General features: G+C 39.6%; 1 protein-coding gene across 2 annotated transcripts in view; it reads left to right on the top strand.

Moving 5' to 3' along the window:
• Fbxo34 (F-box protein 34) overlaps positions 1 to 22,454 on the top strand; it is a 73,791-nt gene extending 51,337 nt beyond the window's left edge. The window contains exons 1-2 of one of the 2 annotated variants that reach the window (XM_026384126.2): positions 17,770 to 17,787; positions 19,250 to 22,454. In XM_026384126.2, the coding sequence (XP_026239911.1) occupies positions 19,260 to 21,401 (2,142 nt within the window). In that variant the 5' untranslated portion in view covers positions 17,770 to 17,787; positions 19,250 to 19,259 and the 3' untranslated portion in view covers positions 21,402 to 22,454. Of the gene's footprint in view, positions 1 to 17,769; positions 17,788 to 19,249 lie in introns of those variants that run through there. The other variant, XM_026384125.2, reaches the window with a different exon arrangement.
• The last annotated feature ends 4,562 nt before the right edge of the window (positions 22,455 to 27,016 follow it).

Here is a 27,016-nt window from a genome sequence, read left to right as displayed (position 1 = left end):
AATTTTAGAGATAGTCTTGTCGAGTTGCTCAGCGCCTCGATTTTGCTGAGGCTGCCTTTGAATTCTCGATCCTCTTGACTCAGCCTCCTGAGCCACTGGAATTAAAGGTGTGTGCCACCATGCCGTGCTGAAAGTGCGTTTTTCATTTATTTTTTATATTTTTGTCTATTGATACTGGGGATTGAACCGCAGGCACTTTACCATTGAGCTATATCCCTAGCCTTTTTTTTTTTTTTTTAAAGACATGATCTTACTGAGTCTGGTATGGAAATTGTGATTCTCCTGCCTCAACTTCCTGAGTCACTGGGATTACAGGCATATGTCACCATGCCTGGCTTTACTGGATATATTTAAACTGTCCAGGAAAACATTATGGCAGGGTGTGTGCTTGACATTTGTGTTTTTACAAAGATGTTTGGAATGTATGCATGTGTGTATTTTGTACATTTCTTGGGCTGGGTTCAGCTGTGTACAGTTTGTTTTGTTTTCCTCGTGTTCCTCACAGATCATAATAAGCAACTGGGCAAGGTGGCACATACCTGTAATCCCAGTGACTTGGGAGGCTGAGGTGGGAGGATTGCAAATTTGAGGCCAGCCTGAACAATTTAGTGAGATCCTGTTTCAAAATAAAAAGGGCTAAGCCAGTGCAGTGGTGCACACCTGTAATCCCAATGACTTTACCAAGGCAGGAGGATCACAAATTTAAGGCCAGCCTTAGCAACTTAGTGAGACACGAAGCAACTAAGTAAGACCTTGTCTAAAAAAAAAAAAAAAAGGACTGGGGATGTTGCTTCATGATAAAGTTCCTTTCAGTTTAGTCCCAAGTACCTAAATAAATAAATAGGGTTGAGGCGGGGATAAGGTAAGCTCAGTGACAGAGCACCCCTACTCTATCCCTACTACAAAAAATTATAAAAAGCAAACAGAATTAGCATTTTCCTCAAATGATTCCCTAATATATTGCTCAGTCCTATTAGAACTGGTTATATAGTTAATTAGAAGCTCTTGGAACTTGCATTCCTCCTGTCTCAGCCTTCCAGGTTGCTGGGATTACTGGCTGTGTTCAAATTTAGTTTTATTGTTGTAAACTTGGGCAATCCTCTACAATAATCACTTACTGCTAAAAAGTGTAACCTAAATATATTCTGATTTTTTAACCTGAATTATTAGGTATTTTCTTTCTATATTGTTTCACCCTCTCATTTAAGTTTTTTTTTTGGGGGGGTGAGACTGCATAAATATTCTACTTAATTTTCTTTCAAATTTGAGTCCTTCAGTAATGATTTGGGTGTATATCAGGATCAGCTTAGCTTCAGGTCCAAAAGACTTTGACTTCTGTGTCATTTTGTCTCAATTATTCTGCTATCATCCAGTTTCTGGATTTATTATATATAAATAGGCACTTATATTTTTTAATGAGTTTTATTTATCTTTCAAAGTTTTTATTTTATGAACTGGTTGATTGTAAAATAGCTTTCCTGAAATCTTGTACTTAAATTATCATTTGTGAGTGGTGTAATATATACCTTCTCTTCTGAGCTTTTAAATACTGTGTACTTCATTAGTTTGTCTCTCAATTAGAATGTAAATTTGATGAGGATGGAGATTTTTTACTTGTTTATTTCTGTATCCCCAGTCTCTGAAAAAGTGCTTGGTATATAGGTAGACACCCAATAAATATTGAATGAATGAAAGATTTACTTGATAATTTAGCTCCCAAAATTGTAGGATATGAATAAGAGAAAGTATTTACTGGGAAATTCAAATTAGAGACTGAAAATTGTTTTATATTTTTGATGTGAAATGGAAGAAAATTCAGCAAGGATAAGGGTTGGACTTAAAACCCCTAATCTCTTAAATTCTAGTATGTACATTCAATTTGAGTACCACTACTGTAGTGCGTATCTGGAGGAGGCTAAGCCTGGAAATTGTTACCTTCTTTGTGGTTTTTTATTAAATCTCTATGGTATAAATATGTTAATAGTTTTTCCTATGCTGTTTTCAACCTCTTCTGAACTGAAGAATTTGTTATCTAGAGTACTATTTTGCAAATTTGAATAACATGAACTCTGCAGTGTAAATATAATTTTCCAGTTTTTCTGTCACATTATTTAATTATGTGTATAAGTATAAAGAACAAATATGTATATGTAACATACATATAATGCTTAAATATTATTTTGATATTAATTTGACTAATATTGGTTTGAAAACTAAATTGATAATGCAATATCAGTACTAACACCTACTCTGTATATTTTTTGTCATTTTAAAAAGATACTCTAGTAACTCACCCTTTTCTGTGTTTGAACTGATACTGAAACCTTTCTTTGCATTTTTTTTGGCTTTCATTTCGCTTTCATTAAATCAGGATTTCTAGCATACTAAAGCTTATCTGATTATTTTCCTAATGTATTTAGGAATTAAGAATATCCTATTTGATTGTCCTTAAGCGATTAATACTTTATATACATTCTATTCTAATAGAAATAGTAAATGTTGCTTGGTGTGGTGGCATATGCCTGTAATGCAAGCTTCGTGGGAGACTGAGGCAAGAGGATTCCAAGTTCCAGGCTAGCCTTAGCAACTTAGACAAGGTCTCAATTTAAAGAAATAAAAAGGACTGAGGATGTAGCTCAGTGGTAGAGTGCCCCTGGGATCAATCCTCATTTAAAAAAAAAAAAAAAAAAAAAAAGCCAGGTATGGGGTTGCACACCTATAACCCAGCAGTGGGAGGCTGAGGCAGGAGGATGGCAAGTTAAAAGTCAGCTTCAGCAAAAGCGAGACGCCAAGCAACTCAGTGAGACCCTGTCTCTAAGTAAAATTACAAAATAGGGCTGGAGATATGGCTCAGTGGTGAGTGCCCCTGTGTTCAATCCTCAGTACTCCCTGAAATGTTACATAAAACAGAATGAACTGAACTGACTTTATTTTTGGTACTGGGGATTTAATCCAGGGGTGCTTTATCACTAAACCATATCCCCAGCTCTTTTTGTTATTTTAATTTCAAGACGTGGTCTCCCTGAGTTGCTTAGGGCCTCGCTAAGTTCCTGAGGCTAGCTTGAAACTTGGGATTCTCCTATTTTAACCTTCCAAGCCATTGGGTTATGAACTGACTTTTAAAGGGTTTACTTGAGTAGGAACCTTCAGTTAGGCTATCACCTCTCTCTAAGATCCCAGGTAATGCTATCCCAGGTTAGCTTCTATTTTGCTTCCCAGGAATGTTTAATTGCTTATTAATGATTGTAGAAGGCTTTTTGATTAAAAATGCTCTTTGCCAATAGTCTTTTACTTTGTTTTCTAAAACTGGGGGAGGAGTGGTCTTATATCATTTGTGATGGGACTGAATGTTCCTGAAGTAAGACATATTGCTGAATGTTTTCATAGTAAGAACTTGGTGTGCCTCATTATTTCATATTTTTAATGTAAAATGTGTTATATTTTGAATTTTTAGTGTATCAGAAAATGCTGACCTTTGATGTAATAGCAACATGTGTGGCTACTATCATCTTGAGCAAGTTTCATTTTCTGAACTTTTATCTCCTCTTCTGCATAATGGTTGCAGATTGTGGAGTACAAAAATGTTGAAAGGTTAAGGTATCATTTGTAGTGACCTCAGGACCACTAGCGGATAGAGATTGGGAAGAAGGAGGGATGAGCTGGTACAGTGTCCCCAGATGCAAATGATTTAGGAACAGAAAAGAGAGCCACATGAGATATTTGTGAAAATACTTCATAAGTTTGAAACATGCCTTACAGGTACCATTGCACTTATGGAAGAAGTGTGTGTGTGTATGCTTGTGCTTTCTCATTTCTTATGTGGGCTGTGATTAACTACAAGGCAATCTTGCTTAGGCAGTAGGAAGCTGCTTTGAAGTAAAGAGAAGGTTAGAGCCATGAGTCACAAGTTTCAGCAGTTTGTGAATCATGATTACAGATATTTATTTACATTAATAGTCTTTTTCTGTAAGATTGGCAATAGGAAAGAGGAATAGGCTTATTACAGAAATTTGGGGTGAGGGAAAGTGTTATAATTTCTGACTTTACCACATTTCCCTTTATTTCTACCCTTGTTGCCTTTGATTTTTTATATGTTTTAAGTTTGCCATCTCCGATTCCAGCACTGAAATTTAATCTTTATAGGCTTCTCCTTTGTGGTTTGATTTGTTAGTAATTGATGTACTAAAGATTCTGGGTGTGAACTATGTATACTTTATAATTAGTTTGGAACTAAGGAAGTTTAGATGTCCTGTTGAAGTAATTAATAAAATATGTGGTCTTAAAATATATATGCATAAAAGTGTTTCACAGAAATAACCAAAACATATGACATAGTTAACTGATTTTTTAAAGCATGAATGTTAAAGAGAAGTATTTTTAAGCTTCTTGATGTCATCTTCCTTTCTGGTTTGAGTTTGTGGAGTCTGTTGGTCAGAAATTTTATTAGTGCCAATGCTGTCTTTTTTTTGTTTGTTTTTTAAATATGTAAACATGACCCTCCATAGCTGTGTTTAATATAGTAAAGAAGTATAGGACACTTTACAGTGTTGGGGATTTTTACACTTTTTTGTGTTGAGGCTTAATGTCTGTGTATTTTAGTATTTAAAGGATATCCTTTGGAGCTTTAAAAATGAGAGAGAGGTAACCTAACTCACAGCTGAATGCTTTTGCAGGTCCAGGTTGTTCTGTCCTGGAGATTATTAGCAACATGAACTTTGTGTTTTAACTATAGTTAAACTGATAGTATTAAGTTAAACAACTTGATTGTGGAAGTGTTTGTTTTCACAGGCTGGTGAGTAGGATTTTCTTTAAAATCTGATATTGTGAAGGAATGTTTAGGTAACTGTAGTGCTGGGGTCAAGTGGGGGAGCTTCTACTCAAGCCCTACTGCTTTTTGCTTTGTAGAAAAGTCACCAAGATTGGTGGCTCTGGGGACTGTACACTACCATCCTCTGTTTCTCCATTTTGTCTACTTCTCATCTCTGAGAAAACAGTACTAGATCAGGAAATAATGGGTAGAGTTGCTTCATTGCCTCAGTGTCCTGGACTGATCAAGTATTAGATTCTTATAATGTTCTACTTAAAGAGATTCTTGCTGACTGGCTGTTTGAAGTTCTTAGGTTTGGCATGGATTCATGCTAATGAATGTTTGTCATGTATGGGGCACTGTGCTGCATGCTCTGTTAAGGATACTGAAAAGAATAATATTGTCCTGACTGTATCCTGACTGTGAAGTCAAGGTCAGATCCTTAGGATAAGTGTCCTAGGGGAAGCACAAGGGAATTCAGTGGAGGCATATAATAGCCATTCATCAATACTGATGGGATAGAGGTAGGGTAATGGATGAGATCTGGGCAAGGAAGGACACAGTTAGATGAGTAGTTTTAGAAGTTCCACTAGGTAAAGAGTGGAATTAACAGGGGAGAGTAGAAATGTCAAATGGGTAGGATCAGGCCATCTTGAATATATGAACTAAAAAACTAAGGCTGGAGGCTCTTATTTGGAAGCCCTGAGATTTCTTTAGAACCTTGTTAAAGTTGTTTGTGTGTACTTTTTCTTTTCCTTGCAGAAAACTTGGACCTTCTGTCAGATTCCAAAAAGGGTCTATCATCCCCAAAAGATTGACAACTGTTGTTACCAACCTTTGGTGATTGAGAGGGTGGTGAGACTTCATAAATAAGGAAATCTTGTGATAGAGCAGATTTTTCCTTATGGGAGGTAGGGTGTGATTTGGGGAATAGGATTTAATGAAATGGTTTCCCACAGGGAGGCTGCTTGCTTTGTCAAACTGGGTTTCCTACCCAACAACTCAAGTTGATCCATTGCAGCAAATTGAGGGACAGGATAGGTATTTTCAATCAAAGGAGGTCCTTAGTAGCATTATTTCCCTCCAATCAGCTTTGTAAGACCAGATTGCTGACAAAGCTGGAGAATGCTGTTGTCCCCTCTCCTCCACCCCACCCCTCAGGTACTCTACCTCTGAGCTATATCTCCCATTCTTTTTATGTTTTATTTTGTGACAAGGTCTTGCTAAGTTGCCCAAATGAGATCCTTCCTCCTCAGCTTCCAAAGTCCCTGGGATTACAATTGTGTGCCACCTTGCCTCTCTACTAGAATACTATTGTAGAGTATACAGATTGCGGTGTTCACTTTTCATTGAAACATGCCTCAGGTGAAAGGTGTTCTGTGTTTCATCCTGTGTAGTATCCATAAGAAGATCATATAGTCCCAGCAGCTCGGGAGCCTGGGGCAGAAAGATCATGAGTTCAAAGCTAGCCTCAGCAAAAGTGAGGCCCTAAGCAACTCAGTGAGACCCTGTTGCTAAATAAAATACAAAATAGGACTGGGGATGTGGCTCAGGATGTGCCCCTGAGTTCAGTCCTCAGTAGACCCCTCACCCCCCAAAAAATATCGCCAGACAGAAGCAGTTTGAGAAACAGAAGCATGATGATTGCAAGTTCAAAGCCAACCTCAGCAACTTTAGCAAGGTTCTAAGCAACTTTTGTCTCAAAATAAAAAGGGCTGGAAATGTTTAAAACAAAACAACCATATCGGAACCCTGTCTTTAAGGAGTTGATGGAATTCAGTGCTTTCCTTTGACTGTAGTTCTATTTGGATTTGTGTGTATGTTCAGTTATTTTTGACCATTTCCAGGGCCAAAGAGAAAGATTTCTATTAAAATGAACTTGAAATGGCTTTGGTCTGTTACATTTCCTTTTAGAGAATAGAGAAACCTCTAGGACTAGAGGGTTTAGAAAATATAACCATAAGTATACTGTACTGTCATTAGGAACTTCTGTACAGCTAATTATCTATTAGGTAACTTATTTGACTTTTTTTTTTCTTGTTACTGAAGATTGAACTCAGGGTAAAACCCACTGTTTTACTAAAGTGAGCTAAATCCCCAGTCCTTCTTATTTGAGACAGGGTCATGCTAAGTTGGTTAGGGCCTTCCTAAATTGCTAAGGCTGGCCTGGAACTTGTGATCCTTCTGCCTCAGCCATGCCCAGTTCATTTGACTTTCGTGTCTTTTTTTGTTATTTTTTTTGGAGGAGTGGGGGGATTGAACCCAGGACCTCACTCATACTAGGCAAGCACTGAGCTACATCCCCAGCCCTGTTAATTATTACATATATGGGTATGTATATAGACATACATAACACACAGATATGACTTTGTTTCAAGTAGTGTAAAGGAGACCGGAACCAGGTGCAATGGTGCACGCCTGTAATCTCAGTTACTCCAGAGGCTGAGGCAAGAAGATTGTAAATTCAAGGTTAGCTTGTGCAGCTTAGCAAGATTGTATCTCAAAATAAAATATAAGAAGGACTGAGGGTATAGCTTGGTGGTAAAAAGTCCCTTGGTTCATTCACCAGTATTGAAGAAGAAAAAATGGCTGGGAGTATAGCTCTGTGGTAGTGCCCTTGCCTGTATGCCTGGCCCCGAATGGTGGGGCGGGCGGGGATGGAATGGGAAATACGTTGTTGTGTGTGTGTAACATATTTGAAGCCATTCTAAAAATGACCTAGCACTTAGAAATCTAAGATGGATCATGCCTTGTAAAATCATTTAAAAATATTCATGCATTTTAGTTGGTCATTTCCACATATATAAAATGAGAATGATAATATATTTAATAAGGAAAACTGAGGACAGTTTTTTTTTAAATAAAGATTTCCTGAAGATGAAATTAACACACACACACATAAATAATGAAGCTCTTTAGAATAGTGTATGACTACATGATAAGTGTTTAATGCCTAAATCATTGCTAATACTTAAATAGTAATATATCACTTCCCTCTCCTTGGATGAATGTGGGAGGTGATTATTGTTATGAAAAAATGTTTATATATATATAAAATCTTAAAGTTGTGAAAGTTAAGTGCACTTGAACAAGGTAGATTCAGTACTAACTAGACTGCTTATTTAGGGTATAGAATGAAGGTTTCAAAGTCATGCATTTAAGAAATTGGTTGGTTTTTAATCACTGTTGTCTTTCAGGTTTTTTTTTTAATTGTTTGACTTCTTGTGTGTTAGTCTCTCTTTTTATCTTTATTTAGTTGCTTTATGATTTATTTCCTGTTTGTTTTTCAGTAACTGGTGTGGTGTAGGGCAAGAATTTACGTTGGTGTCCTTTGTTTGAACCAGGAAGGACTGCATCAGACAGCCTGTGGGGAGGGATTTAGGTTGAGCTCTTAGAGAGTTGCCCCATGGAGGGAACCAGTTTCCTCACTTTAAATCAGTGGATATGCAGCTCTTCACCCTGTATGCACATAATGAATCTTTCAAGACTCATTCTTTCAGTGTTTTCTAGTTGCTTCTATGTATTTATTTCTCCTTTTTACAAACTAGTAATTATGGAAAAATTTAGCTCTATACAGAAATAGTAGAATGATAAACTCCCACTTAGCCATCAAGCTTCAGCAACCTGTTTCATAGGCAATTTAGTTTGATCTACACTAATCGTTTCTTCTCTCCTGTATTATTTTGAAGGAAATTCCACACATTATATCATATACTCTGAAAATATTTTAGTATATATCTCTAAGAGATGAGGATTTTAAAATGTATACACAAACACATCATGTCTGTCTGACTCAGGATCCACAAATGCTGTTTGGTTGATTTGTCTTTCTCTTCATGAGATACATCCCTATCCCTCTTTATGTTTCATTTTTGAGACAGGGTCTCTCTAAATTGTCCAGGCTGGCTTCAAACTTGTCATTTTCCTGCCTCAGCCTCCTGAGTCCCTGAGATTACAGGTGTGTGCCACCATGCCCAGTGTGCTTTTTCTTTCCTTCCTTCCCTCACTCCCTCCCTCCCTCTTGTTGGAATTTGTCTCACCTGGCTGGGCTTGAATTTAGGAACTTCCTGCCTAAACCACTTGAGTAGATAGGAGTACAGGCATGGGACACTGTGTATGGCTTCTAGCCTTTATGTTTAATCAAAACCTTAAATAAAATTTTTATTTAAGACAGTTGATGACTTTAACTATATTTTCATTTGAATTACTATTCTCTATGGCATTGATAGCAGTGATTAAAATGCAGTATATGATTTAGTGTTGAGATTTGCTGTATATTATATTGAGTTACTGCCAAATAACTTCAGGTCCTTATTATAGTTCATTGATAAGGAAGTTGTCTTACTGTTCTTACTGCGGGTTATTTCCCAGTAAGGAATAATCAAGTTTGCACTCAAACTATTTGGATGACATATAATAGCTGTTTTCAAATTTTACATGCTTGTGTAAATTTTTAAAATGAACTCATTATTAATTTTTGAAAAACTTATTTCTAGTCTTCATTTGGAATTTGGAACAATAAGAGTCTAAAAATGTCTCTACTAAAATATTATTACAGGTACTTTTGGTATTACTTATAAAAGACCTGATTTCTAAATTGAGCAATTTTTGGGGGGGATGAGGGTGAGGTGAAAGGGAGCCTTGACAATAATGTGGCTTTGTTTGGTGTTACAGTAAAGTCCCACTTCAAAATTGCTGCATTTTACATTTGACTATTATCCATCAGTGTCTGAGATCCACTTGATATCTTCTAGAATGTTTCATGTAGTTTTCTATTGTTTATAACCTGGTGATACTTTTGTTTCTTGAAAGAATGTTTAAACCTTTCATAAGTATTTTATTTAAAGCAAATAGCTAAAAGATGATGGATTAGAAACTAACGTAAGGCCTAGAGGTTGACCTGCTCAATGAGGCATATAAGAATATCTGCAGTGAGAATAGGGGAGATTTTTGTCAGTTAACTTTTTTTTTCCTCATGCATTTTTAATGCCTTTCTTCTTTCTTCAAATTTTGATTAGAGTGCTTCAGTACTCTCTAGGTAAGCAGGCTTCTCTCTCAATTTTTTTTTTTTTTTTGGTACTGGGGATTGAACCCAAGAGCACTTTACTACTGAGCTACATTTTCCAGCCCTTTTTGTCTTTGATTTTGAGATAGAATCTTGCCAAAGCTGTCCTTGAATCTGGGATCATCCTGCCTCAGTCTCTCGAGTTGCTCAGACTATAGGCATGCAGCATTCCGCCTGGCTCTCTTAATTCTTTTAGATATATATACAGTGAATAAGCCTGATTGTCATTTTTCTTTAATGAATTTTTGGAATCTACTTTGGAAATATACTTGGATCGTTGATTAGGAAAAGGAATATAGAAGGCAAATTTAAGTGGAGAAAAGCAAGTGGCACACTCCTGTAATCCCAGTGACTTGGGATGATGAGGCAGGAGTATCACAAGTTCCAGGCCAACCTCAGCAACATAGTGAGATGAGATCCTCAGCAATTTAGTTAGACCCTGTCTCAAAATAAGAAGGATTGGAGATATATAGCTCAATGGTAACTGGACCATGGGTTCAATTCCCAGTACCAAAGGGAAAGAAACTAATGGAGGTAAAATTTATCAGTAGTTCATTCACCAATTAGTCTTTAGACATTTAATTTTTAAGTAACTTTAAAAAATAATGGTGGTAGCTAGGCATGGTGGCCCATGCCTGTAATCTCAGCAGCTTATGAGACTGAGACAGGAGGATGGATAGTTCAAAAGCCTGCCTCAGCAACTCAGCAGGACCCTGTCTCTAAATAAGATACAAAAAGGGTTAAGGATGTGGCTCAGTGGTTAAGCACCCCTGGGTTCAATTCCACAGTCCCCCCCCCCCGGAAATGTATTATCAATCTCTCCAATAAATAGCAGTTTTCGGGTGTTTCATCTTGCCACTTTTTGGATCCAACACAAAGCTAGTGATCTGATTGAGATATTTTGTATAGTATGGATGGACACCATTTCCCTGTTTTCCATATTAAGGTTGTCTCATCTAAAATAAATCATTCTGTCAGGTATGTTGGTATGAGCCTGTAATCCCAGCAATTTGGAAGGTTGAGGCAGGAGGACTGTAAATTCAAGGCCAGCCTGGGCAATTTAGTGAGACCATGTCTCAAAAATAAAAAGGTCTGGGAATGTGGTTTAGTGGTAGAGTGCCACTTGGTTCAGTCCCTAGTATAAAACAACAACAACAAAAACCCCCAAACCCCCATACAAAAAACTCAACAACAACAAAAAACACCCCAAAATATCAATATTGATGATTTTTTGGACTTTAATTCTCTACATTTTATCTGGATTTTGACGTTCATTCTAGTAGTGTCTTGCAATTTTAGGTTTCTCATCATCTTAGGGAGCTTGATGTGGCAGAGTTTTATGAGTGGCATTATGTCATAGGAACAATAGGAAATAACTGTGCACTAGTTTAACTTAGATAAACATGGTAAGTTATAACCAAACATAATACTTCGATTTGTCCCTATTCCAAACTGTTTTTTTAATGATTCACAACAGCCTGAGCAAACATTTTTTCTTCCAGGCCCTCTGTCTTCCTCACTACTTCAAGAAAGGTGGTGGGTAGGGATGACTCTTGTTTACTTGCATAATTTCACTAATTCAGTATTTCTTAATACTTGGGTTGATTCTACTGTGATCACATTGGAAGAGCAAGGTAATGGCTCTTCCCCAACTTGTCATATTCATTTTTAATATATTTTGTATACTTTGTTGTCCCATCAGTTTTATCATAAACCTTTCATTATTTTCTGGAAATGAGAGTGGTTTGGTCTTTATGATATAGAATTTATAGTATATATAGCCTTGAAGATGCTATCTTTAAATACCATTGTAAATTCTAAGATAGAAGTTAATGAACAAAGAGTTCCTGAAAACTGCATGTTTCCAAAGGCCATTCTTGGTATTATTCAGTACATATTAATAGATAATAAAGGACTTTTTCATTGAGCACTACTAACTACCCAACCCTCTGAGGTGAAATTCAGAGGTTCCAAGAAAAGGCTTTGTAGAGAATGTTCCTTTAATGTTAGGTGTGGTCGCATTTGCCTGAAGTCCCAGCTCCTTGGGAAGGTAATGCAGCCTCCTTTGAACCCAGGAGTTGAAGACCAGCCTGGGCAACATAGTGAAGCACTCTCTCAAAACAAACAAACAAATAAAAGAAAGGAAAAGTGAATTCCTTCCCTGAAAAAAAAAAAATATCCCTCAGTATTTTGGAACTCAATTCAGAGAAAATACTGTCTTTTCTCACCTATAGTTTTTCTTTATTTTTTGGTGCCCTGCCCTTGTTTTTTTTAGTGTTCTGTGGGAGTTGGGTGCATTCTGTCAGTGCTTGGAGGCATATGGAAGGGGGAGTCTTCTCTTATGTCTCTGTCTGTGTTCACACCCTGGTCTTGGCATGTTTTCCCATTTAATAGCCATGGAAGTAGTTTTTACATACTTGTAGACTAGTATGTGATAGGATATGTCTGCTTTAATGTATCACTGTTCTGTGTAGGGTTTTTCTGTGGTATTTAAGAAAAACTGACCTAATTTGAATATAAAAGCTCTTTGAATAGATGCTATCAGAATTATTTGTGTCATAGTTTGACCCAGGTTAGTTTTGTTTTGTGACACAGGGTCTTGTTATGTCCAGGTGCAAACCTTATCCCCAAATACTTGGGGTCCTACCTCAGCCTTCTAGGTATTACAGGGATGTACCACTGTGCCTAGCAAACTTGCTTCTTTTTTTTTTTTTTTTTGTAAATATATGCCCCCCCCCACCCTTTTTGGTACCAGAGATTGAACCCAGGAGCCACATCCCCAGCCCTTTTTATATATTTTATTTAGAAACATGGTCTTGCTGAGTTGTTTAGGTCCTCACTAAGTTCCTGAGGCTGGCTTTGAACTCTTGATCCTCTAGCTTCAGCCTCCTGAGCCGCTGGGATTACAGGCATGTGCCACCGTGGCGGCCCCATCTTTAAAACAGGAAGTAGAGCTCCAAGAGATGGTTTTAAAAATCTAATTCTAGTTTTTTTCATGACCTAGCTGTGTGTCTTCAAAAATTTTACCTCTGCTTTCTCATTTGCAAAAACAAGGATTTATTATATATAAATGAAAATAGTTGCTGGAATTGCTAATCATTGTGTAGTGGTCCTGTGACTAAGGCTGTTCTCTAGAAGTGTTTACAGATTTTGGGAAATTTACTTACTTTTTCTTTTCCCTTTTCATCTCTTTTTTAACTGGGGATTGAACACAGTGGTGCTCCATTGAGCTCCCTCCCCAACCCTTTTCTTTCTTTTTTTTTAGAGTCAGGGTCTCTATGGGTTGTCTACACCACTGTAGAACTCCCCTCAGCCTCCTTAGTAGGGGGAATTAGATTGCACCACTACATCTTTTTTTGTTCCTCTTTCTTCCATAAAGAATGGCTCTTATTATTGTTAATAACTAACTCTTGGAATAACATTCCTGTGCCTTTACTGAAACAGAAACAGAGGAAATGCTCTATTTTTTAACCTGTTTTGATAGGGCTAAAGACGAAAAGACAAGTTTGGAACTTGGCATTTGCCTTTGATGTTATGACTTCCTACTAACACTTTAGAGAAATCTCAGTCCTTTTTCCTGTTTAAACACACATTGCCATTTTATTCCTTGTCCATCAGATTTACCCCTCTACATGCAAGAATTATTCTGTGACTCTTCGGGCTTTGGCATTTATCCATACATATCTTTTTGTTGTTGTTTAAAAAACACAAAGTTCAGTTAATCTTCTGTGGCTTAATTTTGGAATGGTACACTATCTTTATGCGAGTTTTCCCAACTTTTTTGAGCTAAAATTGGACATTAGACTCTATAAGGAATATTGGAATTACTGAAAACAAAGTTTTGGCTATCACTGGAGTAAAGTTATTCAAGTCTTAATTCATTGTTAATCTCACCATATTCCTGGAAGGAGTTCAGAGTGACAGGTACATATAGAGACTTTCTCCCTCATAGCCAGAGCTACAGTTTCTCATAGTAGTTCACAAAGGGTCTCCACCACCAACTGGATGCTATTCTTATTTGATATTGCTGCAGAGTCTATAATGACTGCTCCTTCCTTTTATGTGTTTTTTCCTGATTATAAAAGAAACACTAGTTCATTATATGAAATCTTAGAAAAAATACTTGAAATATTTCATTGAAATATTTCTGGGACAACTCTCTTAACTAGTCTGCCTACTTGTATCTCTATTTTGCAGGCACTCAGGCCCAACAGTTCTGAGAAATTGAATGGAACCTCCCCTGTTCCAAATCTGATCAGCCACCTTGTCACCATCCACTTGGAGGAATCACACTGCATGACTTGCAGAAACCATAAGATGACGATTCATCCTTGATGGCTCTCCTTCATTTTTTTAGATCCTGACTATAGTTAGTCAGGATCTTGCTTGTTTGCTGGTCATCTCTCCATTCTCAGCACCTAAGCTCAGACTTTCTCACTTACCTGAGTTTCTCAAAATTATCACCTACTTTTGACCCTCTTAAGGATTTTTGTATATCTTCCTTCACAGCTTATTTTAGAAAGTCAGGGTTTCTCAGACCTGTTCCTACACTATCAGGACTAAGCTTGGGCCAGGCGTGGTTACGTAGCGGTTATCCCCATGATTCAGGAGGTTTTGACAGGAGGATCGCATGTTGGAAGCCAGCCTCAGCAAGTTGCTTAGGGCCTAATCTATTTCAAAATGAAAATAAAAAGGGGGTAGGGATGTGTGACTCGGGGGTTAAGTACCCCTGGGTTCAATCCCTGGTACAAAAAAATAAAAGACTGAGCTTGATGCTAGCAGCCCCTCATTTCCTTCTTGAACACTCCTTTTCTCTCTCTCCCACATGGACTCCCACAGCACTTGTTGTACACTTAAATGACATTACATATTCTGTTGTAATTGTTTACTTTTCTCTCTCAAAACAGCAACAACTGTTTATTGTTGTTAACTTATAACTGTAGCAAAACAACAACAACAACAAAAACTGGCAGAAGTTATACACAGCTCTAGAATGGATAGTAAATTTCTGATCAGTAGGTAGAAGGAAATTAACGTTTATTGGAGACTTGGCCTTCACCTATCTGGTCCTGTGGTAATGGTTCTGTGAACAAGTTCTCAAAGTAACAAGTGCAGTAGGGCAAAGCAGGAGTGAAGCTCACAGGTTGGCTGGAGTGGGCCCAGCACCTTGCTTTGCATTGATAGAGGGTAGCCTTTCCTATAGCTAGCAACAGTGCTACAGAGATAAGAGAGCTGCTTAAAGTCCAACAGTTGTGCTAGAGATTAAAAGGAAGACACATTTTAGTGTCTTAGTGATTGGGTGTGAGGAGCTACTTCAGACTTGACTCAGGTTACTGACTTGATGGGCTACCAACTAGTAGGAATGGTTTCAAGATTCTTTTTATCTTTATTTTTTGCAGCACTGGGTATTGAGCCTAGGGTGCTCTACCACTGAGTTATACATCCCTAGTCCTTAAAGTTTTTTTTTTTTTTTTTGGTTGTTGTTGTTTTGAGACAGGATCTCAACATGTTGTCCAGGCTGGCCTTGAACTTGTGATCCTCCTGACTTAGCCTCTTAAATTTCTGGGATTACAGGTGTGCATCACTGTGTCTGGCCAGGTTGGCTTCTTGTTGGATGGACATCTCCACTTAATTCCTATTGTAGCCCAGCATCACAGCCCAGATACAGAGCCCCACTGACCCTCTTGCATTGATTCTAACAAGTGACCACCAAAGTTCCTTCCAACTTCAGTCTAAGGTTAAAAACAGATTCTGAGCCCAATCCTAGAAATTCTGATTCATTGGGCCCAGGGATCCTAATTTTATTTTTACATGGGCCTTTTTGGAAGTCTAAGGAACACTACTATGTAGGTGCTATAAATATGCATTTTATTTAGTTGCAAGAGAGTGGAGTTTCATTATAGTTAACTTTTAAAATTTAAGTATATTAAATTTTAGTGGTGTATGCCTATAATTCCAGTGATTGGAGAGGCTGAGGCAGGATGATTCCAATTTCGAGGAAACCCTCAACAATTTAGTGAGTCTGTCTCAAAACTTAAAATGAAAAGGGCTTGGGATGTAGCTCAGTGATAAGAGCACCTCTTAGTTCAATCCCCAGTACTGCAAAATAAATAATGATTTGCAACCATGGAAACAACTGAAACTTTCCTCCATTGTGCTTATCTGGTAGGAGCTGAGGTGGGTGTGAGGAGGAATGTGCTACCATCTGGTGTAATCTGTTAAAAGTTTTGCTTTGTTTTGTTTTGTATTGGAGCTTGAACCCAAGGGCACTTAACCATAGAGCAACATCCTCAGCCCTTTACTGTATTTTATTTAGAGACAGGGTCCTGCTGAGTTGCTTAGGACCTTGCTAAGTTGCTGAGGCAGGTTTTGAACTCTCAATCCCCCTTCCTCAGCCCTCCAAGCTGCTGGGATTACAGGTATGCGCCACCACACCTGGCTAAAGTTTTTGTTTTTGTGGCTTTTTGTAGCAGATACTCCTGGTGCTGTACATCATGTCCTTCTAGTCCACCACTGATTTCAACCAAAACTCAGATTTTTGCAGTTTCTCTTAAGTTTTGCCAGCATCTCTTTTCTGCCTAAGGACCTTTCAAGCCCAGCAGGGAAAGGGGAACATTAACATACCAGTCAGCTTTCAATCAGCAGAGGATGCAGTCAAGTGTCAAAACATTGTGCCTTCTTTAGGGGCCCTACAGAATCACCCCTACTTTTCAGCAGTCACCTAGATTGTGTATTTTTATTGGCTTTTCTCCTTCTCTATTGTACCTTTGCTTTCCCACTTCTTTCCCTGGGATCCTGTCCTGTTTTCATCTTGCTATAACCATGTATACAAGTAATTGCCATTTGAGCTGACTTTACTGGTTAAATGCAAACAAAACTTTCCCTAATTAGTTTCTTTTTAATGTTCCTGTCTGTCGATAATGGCACTTAAAATAATGTGTGTGGGAGGAAGGCGAAGAGAACATATTGTGCAATGCAGAACAGCAGATATTGCTAAAGTTTAAATTTATTCATAGACACACTGTAATGAGATCATTGTGTGAGAATTTATTGTCCCCTTCCACCCCAACAACCTTCATTTCTTCCATTTTACTTATAGTGTGGTTGAAGGGATATGAAGAACCAGAAAATATTTGGCAAAATGAGACAGCATTCAGTGTGTCTCTTTTATTCATTTTTAAATCATCTTGTTCTTGAAAAATTCTGAGTAGTCCTGTTTGGAAATTAAATTATAAAATATAATTATAGATATCTGTTTAAAAAGTGCTATAGTGCAGAAAAGGGAAAGATCACTACAGATGGTTAAGATATAAGTTGCCAAAGATCAGAAAGATCCTGATAAGATTTTAGCTGGGAACAGTGGCATATGCCTGTAATCCCAGGGACTGGGAGGGTGAGGCAGAAGGATCATAAGTTCAAAGCCAGTCTTGACAACTAAGTGATGCCCTGTCTGAAAATTAAAAATTTTGTTGTTCAGTGGTAGAGCACCCTTGAATTCCATCCTGGACAGTATTGTGTCTCCCCAGTACACACATACACATATTTATTTATTTTAGGGGTATCTTTTTAAAAACACTTTGTGTGTGTGTGTGTGTGTGTGTGTGTGTGTGTGTGTGCATTAAATGTAAGCTTTCTTTTTATGTGGCTAGAAGACAGCATATCCACATTTCCTCTTTTAACTGAAAATTAATGGAATTACAAGTTGAAATGAAGGATAAACTTGAACCAGTTAATTACTTTGTACAATGCAGAATAGCATACATATTTACTTTTCATCCTTGACAGTCAACACTGATGTCTGACAGAAGTTATGCAGGAGCTGCCACAGTATTGCCACTTGGTTTTTTACGGAGAAAATTGAGAGGAATGCCAAGTCACCCAAAACATGAAGCTAAAATTGTCGCAGTGGTCCAGAGTAGGTAAAAATTCCCTATGCTTAGACCTATAGGTGCTGTGGCTTCAATCCTACCAGCCTGTGACTGCATATCTTTATTTTGGTTAATAGGTTTATTTTGCAGACCAGACATCCCTGGAAAACCTCTTTCCTCCATCCAAAGTGTGTGTGTAGCAGTGGGCTTGACCTGATCATTAGATTATTTAATATTTCAACCCCTCAGTTAACATTTCACCTTAGACCCAGGGAGAAAGTGACTTGCCCATGGTAAAAATCACCTCACTATCTAGCTAATCAGTGATAAGTAGGGCCTAGAACACAGGTCTTTGTTATGTAATCATCTTGCTGTCTCTTTTTTTGAACTGGTACCCATCTCTTTATTTTTTTATTTTAGTTTTTGTGTATTTGTGGTGTTTTTTTTTTGTGTGTGTGTGTGGGGGGGCGGTACTGGGCATTCAGCCCAGGAGTGCTTTACCACTTGATCCATGTCATCAGCCCTTTAAATTTTGTTGAGATGGGTCTTGCTAAGTTGCCCAGACTGGCCTCAAACTTGATTTCCTCCTGACTAAGGCTCTTGAGTTGCTGAGATTACCAGGGTGTGTCTGCCTCTGGCTCCCATCTATCCTTGGTCAAGTACAAAACATGGCAGCTTTTCTGAACTAGATCACATGGGTTTTAGAATTAATAAGGATTTATAGATTCTATGTGGTTTAAGATATCTGTAGGAAATTTGACATTTAAGTGCTTACATAATCAAGACTAATAGATGGATAAGCAAATAGATGGATAAGCAAACAAGTGAAAAGTTGTATACATCTAACTAGTATTATTGGGAATAGTCTAGAAAGCAATATAATACATTTTGATACACAACCAATAAAATGTTAGTTGTGATGACCTGGAAAAAGTGTTTAAAAATCTAAGCATTATGGAGAAGTTCCTTTTATACTTTCTTTTGTATTATGCCTATCAAGTGTTTTCAGTAGCTTTCTTAAAGGATTAATGCATAACACGTGAATATCTGTTTCTGAAACTCATCAGCCAAAACCAATTTATTTTCTGGCTGATACATAATGAAAAGTGGTTATTTTACTTTTGTTGTAATAGATCTGTGCATTAAAAACTGGCTGATGGTGGATATAGTGGCTCGTGCGTATAATTCCAGTGACTTCAGAGGCTACAGTGGGAGGATTACAAGTTTGAGGCCAGCCTCAGCAATTTAGAGAGGCCTTAAGCAGTTTAGTGTGTCCTTGTCTCAGAGTAAAAAATTAAAAGAACTTGGGATATGGCTCAATGGTGAAGCCACCCCTTGGTTTGATCCCCATTACCCCCCCATAGAAAAACCTACCTGAAATGAGTGTTGAAGATTTAGTAAACAGTAGAAAGTGTTTCTTGTACTTGCTAGAACTATCTGAGCCTAAGTTATAGAAGAAACTTCTTTTAAAAAATTGGTCTCAATCAATTATGTATTTCTTTCCTATAGGGCCTGTGTTATGCACCTAAAGCCATACTGGAAACTCCAGAAGAAAGATCGTCCTCTGGAAGTCTGCAGGGACACTCTGAGAATTCTTATGAGCCATCAAAAGGCTGTAAATGATGAAAAATGCAAAGCTAGCTATATGAAAACAAGTGTCTTTCCTTCAACTTCTTTTAGCAAAGCATCATCTCGAAAACCTTTTGGGATCCTTTCTCCAAATGTTCTGTGCAGTATGAGTGGGAAGAGCTCTGCAGAGAACAGCTTGAATGTCAAAACTAAAAAGAATGTGCCACCTGCAACAATCCACCAGGGTGAAGAAGGAGAAGGGCCACTTGATATCTGGGCTGTTGTGAAACCTGGAAATACCAAGGAGAAAATTGCATTCTTTGCAGCTCACCAGTGTAGCAACAGGTTAGGATCTATGAAAGTGAAAAGCTCTTGGGATATTGATGGGAGAGCTACTAAAAGAAGGAAAAAATCAGGGGATCTTAAAAAAAACAAGATACAGTTAGAAAGAATGAGGGATGTCAATAACAGGTGCTACCAGCCTGAGCCATTTGCATGTGGCATTGAGCACTGTTCTGTGCATTATGTAAGTGACAGTGGAGATGGAGTCTATGCTGGAAGACCTCTGTCGGTTATACAGATGGTTGCCTTCCTTGAACAAAGAGCCAGTGCTCTGCTAGCTAGCTGTGCAAAAAACTGCACAAACTCACCTGCCATTGTGAGGTTTTCTGGCCAATCTAGAAATATGCCTCCTGCCCCTGACCCATTCTCTGCCCCAGGAGCTTGTGAAGAACCCACAGAAAGGGGAAATTCTGAGGTTGGTGAACCACAGAGCGAACCAGTCCGTGTCCTAGACATGGTAGCCAGGTTGGAGTCCGAGTGCCTGAAGCAGCAGAGCCAGCGTGAGCCTGGAAACCTGTCTCGGAATAACAGCTTCCGTCGAAATGTGGGCAGGGTGTTGCTTGCAAATAGCACTCGGGCTGATGAAAGCAAAACAAACAAAGGCATCTTGGAGGCACCTGATACTCAGGTGACTCCCATGCAGTCTGTGTCTGTAGACTGTGGTCCCTCAACAGCTGACCATTGTTCTACTAAGGGGGACCAGGCCTGGGATAGTGCTTCTCAGAGCTGTCCCTCATTGCCAGCAGGTGTGAATTTCCACTTGGACAGGGCAGAATTAGAGCCAGGTCAACATACTGCTGTGAAAAACAACAACAGGTATGATGTGGAAATGACAGATGAACTTGATGGATTACCTTTTTCTTCTCACACCTACCCCCAAGCCACTGAATTGCCCACAGATGCTGTCAACTGTATGAGTAGAGAGCTTGTGCCTCTTACTAACCAAAATCCTGATCAGAGAAGAAAAGAATATCTGTGCATCAGCATCACTGTGTCAAAGGTAGAGAAAGCCCAGCCTTCTGGTTTAAATTCCCATGAGGAGCCACTTCCAGGGATGTTGTTTTTTTTGCCATCTGGTCAACACCAGTTAGACTGTTCCCAGTTGAACGAAAGCACAGCACAGGAGTCTTCAGAGGCAGGCCAGCTTGAAGATGCTGCTCAAGTTGACAGTGCATCTGAGGAGAAAAGTGTTTCAGTTGAGCCACTTGCACCACCAATTTCTGCAGTGGAAGGTACGTTACCTGTACTTGAAGCCTCCAGTTGGAAGAAGCAGGTGTCTCATGACTTTCTGGAGACGAGGTTTAAAATCCAGCAGCTTCTGGAGCCTCAGCAGTACATGGCATTTCTGCCTCACCACATTATGGTGAAAATCTTCAGGTTACTTCCCACCAGGAGTTTAGTAGCTCTTAAATGTACCTGCTGCTATTTCAAGTTCATTATTGAGTACTACAACATCAGGCCAGCAGATTCTCGCTGGGTTAGAGATCCACGCTACAGAGAAGACCCGTGCAAGCAGTGCAAGAAAAAATATGTAAAAGGGGATGTGTCCCTGTGCCGGTGGCACCCCAAGCCCTATTGCCAAGCATTGCCCTATGGGCCTGGGTACTGGATGTGCTGCCACCGGTCTCAGAAGGGCTTTCCTGGCTGTAAGCTGGGGCTTCATGACAATCACTGGGTCCCTGCGTGCCACAGCTTTAATCGGGCAATCCATAAGAAAGCAAAAGGGACTGAAATTGAAGAGGAATACTAAAGTCCAGGGGAGAGGCAACAAAAAGGACTGATCTTTTAAACCACAAAATACCTGGATAAACTGTTCACGCAAGTGTTGCCTCTCAGTTATCACTTTAGGAGTCTGTACTTCTCCTTCAGGACTGCCATCACTCAGGCATTTTTCTAAACTCTGAACTTACCAGCTGTATAAGAAAAATGGTCTCATGGTTTTATAGTGGCGCCTCGACATTTGATCCAGGGTGGTATCCCACAGCTTGATTCACTCAGCTGCGAATAACTATGCCTGTTTTCTGTCATCAAAACCTTCCTTAAAGGATGACGGCTTGCCACCATCAAGGACATTGAGAGGAGTTCACTGCAAACTCTGCAGGCAGTTCCCAGAGGTTCCAGAAATGTTTCCAGCACTGGCACCATATATGAAATAAGTAAATAGTGTCCTATGAAAAAACAGACCCTTGGATGATAAGTATACCTAAAAAGGAAGAGTCAGGCACCTTACCCTAGACCTTGTATGCTTGATCCTGTGAGATTGATGTTTGTGATTGAAGATGGATTTCATGCCCTGTGGTGTTTACAGTGTATATAATGGTTGTGTTTTCATAGGGCTGTGAAAGTGCACATTAAACCCGAGCGCCTTTATCTTTAGATGAGTGCTTTAGCCCCTCTGTAAATAACACAATTAAAATACAGTTGTATATGATGGAGAGCTGACTTAAAAGCATAATCACCACAATGCAGCTAGGATAGTGTTGCGGCTATAAATGTGTTTTTTTAAAATTGTCTCAAAGTTTGTACATCCTGTATAAAATATGAATGTTTCTCAAACTATGAATGTTCCCTGTATAATATATGAATGTTTCTGAGAAGAAACTCTAAATAGTTAAGAAGTTAACCTGTTGAAAGGATACCAAATAATGGTTTAACTGGACAACCTTAAAATTAGCATAGAGAACAATTCCTTGTTATATTTTAGGTGATCCACCAAGAATGAGAGAATATTATATAGTCAGATTATAACATTCTTGTCTACTTTATCCTTTCTGTCTGGTTACAATTTTTTTTTAACTTCAATAAACATGCATCTTAAAAGAAATGTTTTGCAAAGATTTCTTTACCCTTTTTAAATTTAAAAAAATGTCTATAATGCTAAAGAAGGTTGTTGTGGATTGAGTTGGAAGAAATTTTGTAAGTTTTTTTGAGTTGGTGGGGAATGTAGAGATAATTTTTTTTTTTCCTGCCACAGAAGAGACTACTTGGGCCTTAGGCTGTAGCTCAGTAGTAGAGTGCTTGCCTAGCATTTGCAAGGTGCTCTGGGTTCCAGCCCCAGCATGTGGGGATGGGGGTGGGGTTCCGCTGGGTACAGTAATGAACACATGTAATCTCAGCAGCTCTGGAGGTTGAGGCAAGACGATCAGAAGTTGGAGGCCAGCTTTGGCAGTTTAGCAAGACCATGTCTCAAAAAAGTAGGAAGGATGGGGATGTAGCTCAGTGGTAGAGTACTCCTAGGTTCAATTCCCAGCACCTTTATTATATTATACAAGCTTAAATTTTTGCAGTCTTTTAACACATTTTGAATTTGTGTTGTCTGCCCAGCACCTACCATGTTTCCTAAGATATCCTTACAAGATGTTCAGGTATAATCATTTTAGAAGTCATTTAGGATCTCTTCAGGCCCATGGTCATGTAATGCTTGCTGGGGCTGGATGGGAAAGAAGTTAGGCCCCAGAGTTGTGATAGGTGAGGAATCTAAAAGTACCGATTTAAAAAAATTGCACCAATTAAAAAAAAAAAAAAAACACTTTTTTTTTTTGTTTTTTTTTTTTGGTGGTGTGTGTGTGTGGGCAGGGGGGAAGCTAGGTTGGCTTGATATTAAGTGCTCACCAAAAAATCCTTACAGCCCTTGGAAGCTGCAGGGTTTAGAAGAACAGATGGGAGAGTGATGAGTGAGGATTCTAAGGGTCTTAAAGAAGGATATTAATTTGGCCAGAATCACACTCAGCCACGTTAACCTGTGGCTGAGGCAGAGGGTGGGCAGAGTGGCTTACAAATTGGAATCTATTTTGGTTTCTTAGCGATAACCGCGGGTACTAAAACAGTGTCTCTTGATGCTCTCAGCAAATTTTCCCCCGACAGGCATACACCATGTTAGGCTGGCCTGCAGGCTTGTGGGAGTTGTCTGTGACACAGGACCAAGAGGAGACCTAGAACAGCTCACCTTGCCTTTGAGGGATTGTGATTTTCCTCTTGCCTCACCCCAGCTGAGGTATGTTGAAAAATGCTTCTAAATCCTAGAGTCTCCTGGGCTCAAGTGAACAGTGCACCTCAGAAGTGCCTAATAAGTTTGTTGTGATTCATAATTTGGGAATCAAAGAAGATAATACATACACAGGACTTATGTTCAGCCGCATATGAAGTGCCCAGTAATGTCAGCTGTCATTGTTGCTATCTGTGGTTTTCCATGTGCCCAATGTGGACACAGGATAAACAACTCTGGGTTGGTCTTCATAAGTCAGCCACTCCAGATTTGGTTATCACAGAGAAAACAAAGCTGACCATAAGGGACTGAATTGCCTGAGAGCAGAGGCACAGCAAGAATGCCCCAGCCCCATTTGGCTGCAGTACTTGAGGCCCTCAAAAAACACTGTTGACCTGTTTTGACTGTATGCCAAGACCTAGCTCCCAGTGCTCTCTGTGGGTGGTAGAAATTTTTAGCAGGTGCCCCCAGAGACACACTCGCTGGGCTTCATTTCTAGCCAAGTGTAGCAGCCCACTTTGAGACTGTTTCAGGGCCCCATAGTGTCAAGCTGGTGAAAATACTTCCTATCATGGTACATGCTACTTTCCTGCATTACTGTAGGAGCCTAAAACTTCAAAGAAGGGGCTAGGGAGGCAAAGACCCTAGCCCCTCACCATAACACACCAAAGGAAACCTCCCCTTCAGCTTTTGCTTAGCCTCTGATATTCTGGCTTTGTCTTTCTCCCATCTCGCGTGTCAAGCCCTCATTTGGCCATTTTGAAAGAAAAACCAAAATCAGAGAAATTTATCCCTGGGGCAGTTTAATTTTCCCCTGTCCAGCAGATGAGAGCAGAGGCACAAGGAATGTGTGAATTACAAAGGAACAAAAGCTTAAGATTAAAGTTTGCTTTTTCAGGGCTTTTGTTAAAGTAATCCTTACAGTTACTGCCTAAGCCTTCGAGCCCCTGTGTTTAGGAGGTTCCTTGTTGAGAGCCACAGCCCAAGCGCCCCAGCAAACTTCCAGCTGATTGGCTCACCGTGCCCCAGCAAACTTCCAGCTGATTGGCTCCTCTGTGGTGATGCTCATTGGGCTGTTTCCCCGCCCTTTCAGACCACGGAGCTGCTCATTGGGGGATTCTTTGGCTCCGCCCACATGACCCAGCCAATCGGCCTCAAGGGCAGGAAGAGCCGGTGGTGGCAGTTAGGCTCTGAGGGAATTCCTGAAGAGGTCACATGGTGCAGCGTGTGTTCTAAAACTAAAGTTCATCCCTGCTTGATAAATGGCTCACGAATTGTGCCCACCCAGACTGGGGCAGTACCTCCTTCTGAGATCCACCCCATACGTCCACTCACCATGGTGGACCACTTGTCTTCCAAAACTCTGTGCATATAGACCATCACATGCTCCTCCTATATATCACTGCATATGAACCTCTGACCACTGCACTGACTTGGAAACCACTAGTTTGTACCACTACCCTCAGCGCCTCATGTGGTACACCCTCTGTAAAATGTCTGCATGCCTTGTTAGTGACGCTCTTAATGTGAGGGGTATTGGCAGGTTGTGCTGTTCAGAGCAATAATATTAATTTTCAATCTAGGATTAGAACCTTGAGGTGGGGGACAGAGAGGGTCTTGGGTGATCTTCCTCTGTTCATCGCTGGTCACATGGGAGCATTTTGTATATAGGGAAGCTCCCATAACACCCATGGGTGAGGGGAGGAGTGGTTCTTTAACAGTCATTGTCAAGCATTTGGTATAATCTAGGCTCTGTTATTGCCAAAAGCTGCATGCTGATGGTTATGGCATGACCTTAGGGGTCATGTCCTAAGCTTTTCCCAGCCACCACTGTAAGGGACTTGTCACCACCTTGTACCAAATCTCTTCTTTCTGTACACTGCAGTTGGCAACAATAAGAGCTAGTTATTTAAGCCAAATATCAGTTACTATGTTGTGTTTAAATGTATTTTCTACTGCACAGTGTCAGGCACCGGTGGAATCAGATCCTTTCTAGCCCCATCTTTCCTTTGGGTTCATTGTTAAGCTAGTGTTGCAATCTTTTCTGAGTTGGTGGAACTACCTGTGCTGGAAAGGTGCAGTCCCTTTTGAAATGCTCACTATGAAATTTGTGGTCATAGCTGATGTTTGCACAAGCTCATGGGAGGAGCAAACATTGTGGTTATGCACCCTGGGCGATGTCCAGAGTGTTTATATCAAATTCGTTTAAGCAAAACCACAGCAAGGCGTCATCCTTCCTCTCCATGGGAGTGACATGGTAGCAGTGCCTCAATTCTAGATGGTGGTTTTGACCCTGTGCTATTTAAGGGGAGCAGAGCCACTAGAGTTGCAGCTGGGAAGGGAGAAAGAACTGAAATGCCAACAGAAAGAACCTGTTTCCTAAACTTGATGAACTTTGGGAGGCCCTTAATGCATAATTGAGAAGGTGCTCACTAAACTCTAGCAAAAGCTGTGCCATCCTATGGAGGCCACTAGCCACAGGTAGCTATTCAACACTTGAAATTGGCTAGTCCCATTTGAGATGTACTATAAAATACTTAACCAGGTATCCATTTTTTTTCAATATGAGAATGTTGAATAACACTTTATAAATTACATTTCTCAACTCTCTTAAATGAGAGCCACACATAGGGGTTACATTATTTCCATCTGACAGTTGTAACTCTATATCTGTGTTCTTTATACATTAATGCACAGGTGAATTGCTGGAGATTCTGACAGTGGGTCTGAGATGGTACCCCAAAATCTGTATTTCTAACAAGCTCTCAGGTGATGTTGATTCTTCAGTTCAAAGGAAGACAGGGTAGCAAGGATCTGGAGAGATGGAAGCACAAAAGGGCTCTGGCATGGTGAACTCTAAATGCTCAGGCTGTAGTGGGTGGAATGGCATTCAAAGGCCATCAAGAAGGGGGTAGCAGAATTCCCTTAAGATAGTACCAATGGCCCCTGCACCAGAATATAGGTGTTTCTCCCCATAGTCACTAGACATAGTCCTCCCTATTTGGAAGGCAACTATTAAATTGCTGATCACAGGTGCTCTGCTCCTATCATTCTTTAATCAACCTTATGCTGGAGATGCCTCTTCCCATCTAATAATCACAAATCATAGCACTTACATTCCAGAAAATAAGCTGCTAGGAAGGGCAGGAAAGCACTTTCCTCAAATTCTAGTCCTCATCTTAAAGTCATACAGAAAATTCTAAAATGGCATACACAAGGATGTGGGGATAAGGGACAATGATAAGGAGAGATCAATCAATGCCTCAGCCACAGGACCTTTACAACCCCTGAGGATTTTTCACTCACCTGACTCTAGCCTGTTCATTGCTTACCTAGTGTCCTTAAATAGCTCCTGCCAATTTCCCCCTGATGGGCTAAAG

Source organism: Urocitellus parryii, chromosome 6 (genome assembly GCF_045843805.1).
Source record: "Urocitellus parryii isolate mUroPar1 chromosome 6, mUroPar1.hap1, whole genome shotgun sequence".
Classification (NCBI taxonomy): domain Eukaryota; kingdom Metazoa; phylum Chordata; class Mammalia; order Rodentia; family Sciuridae; genus Urocitellus; species Urocitellus parryii.
The sequence above is the reverse complement of the archived record's forward strand: the minus strand, read 5'-3'. Positions and strand labels throughout refer to the sequence as shown.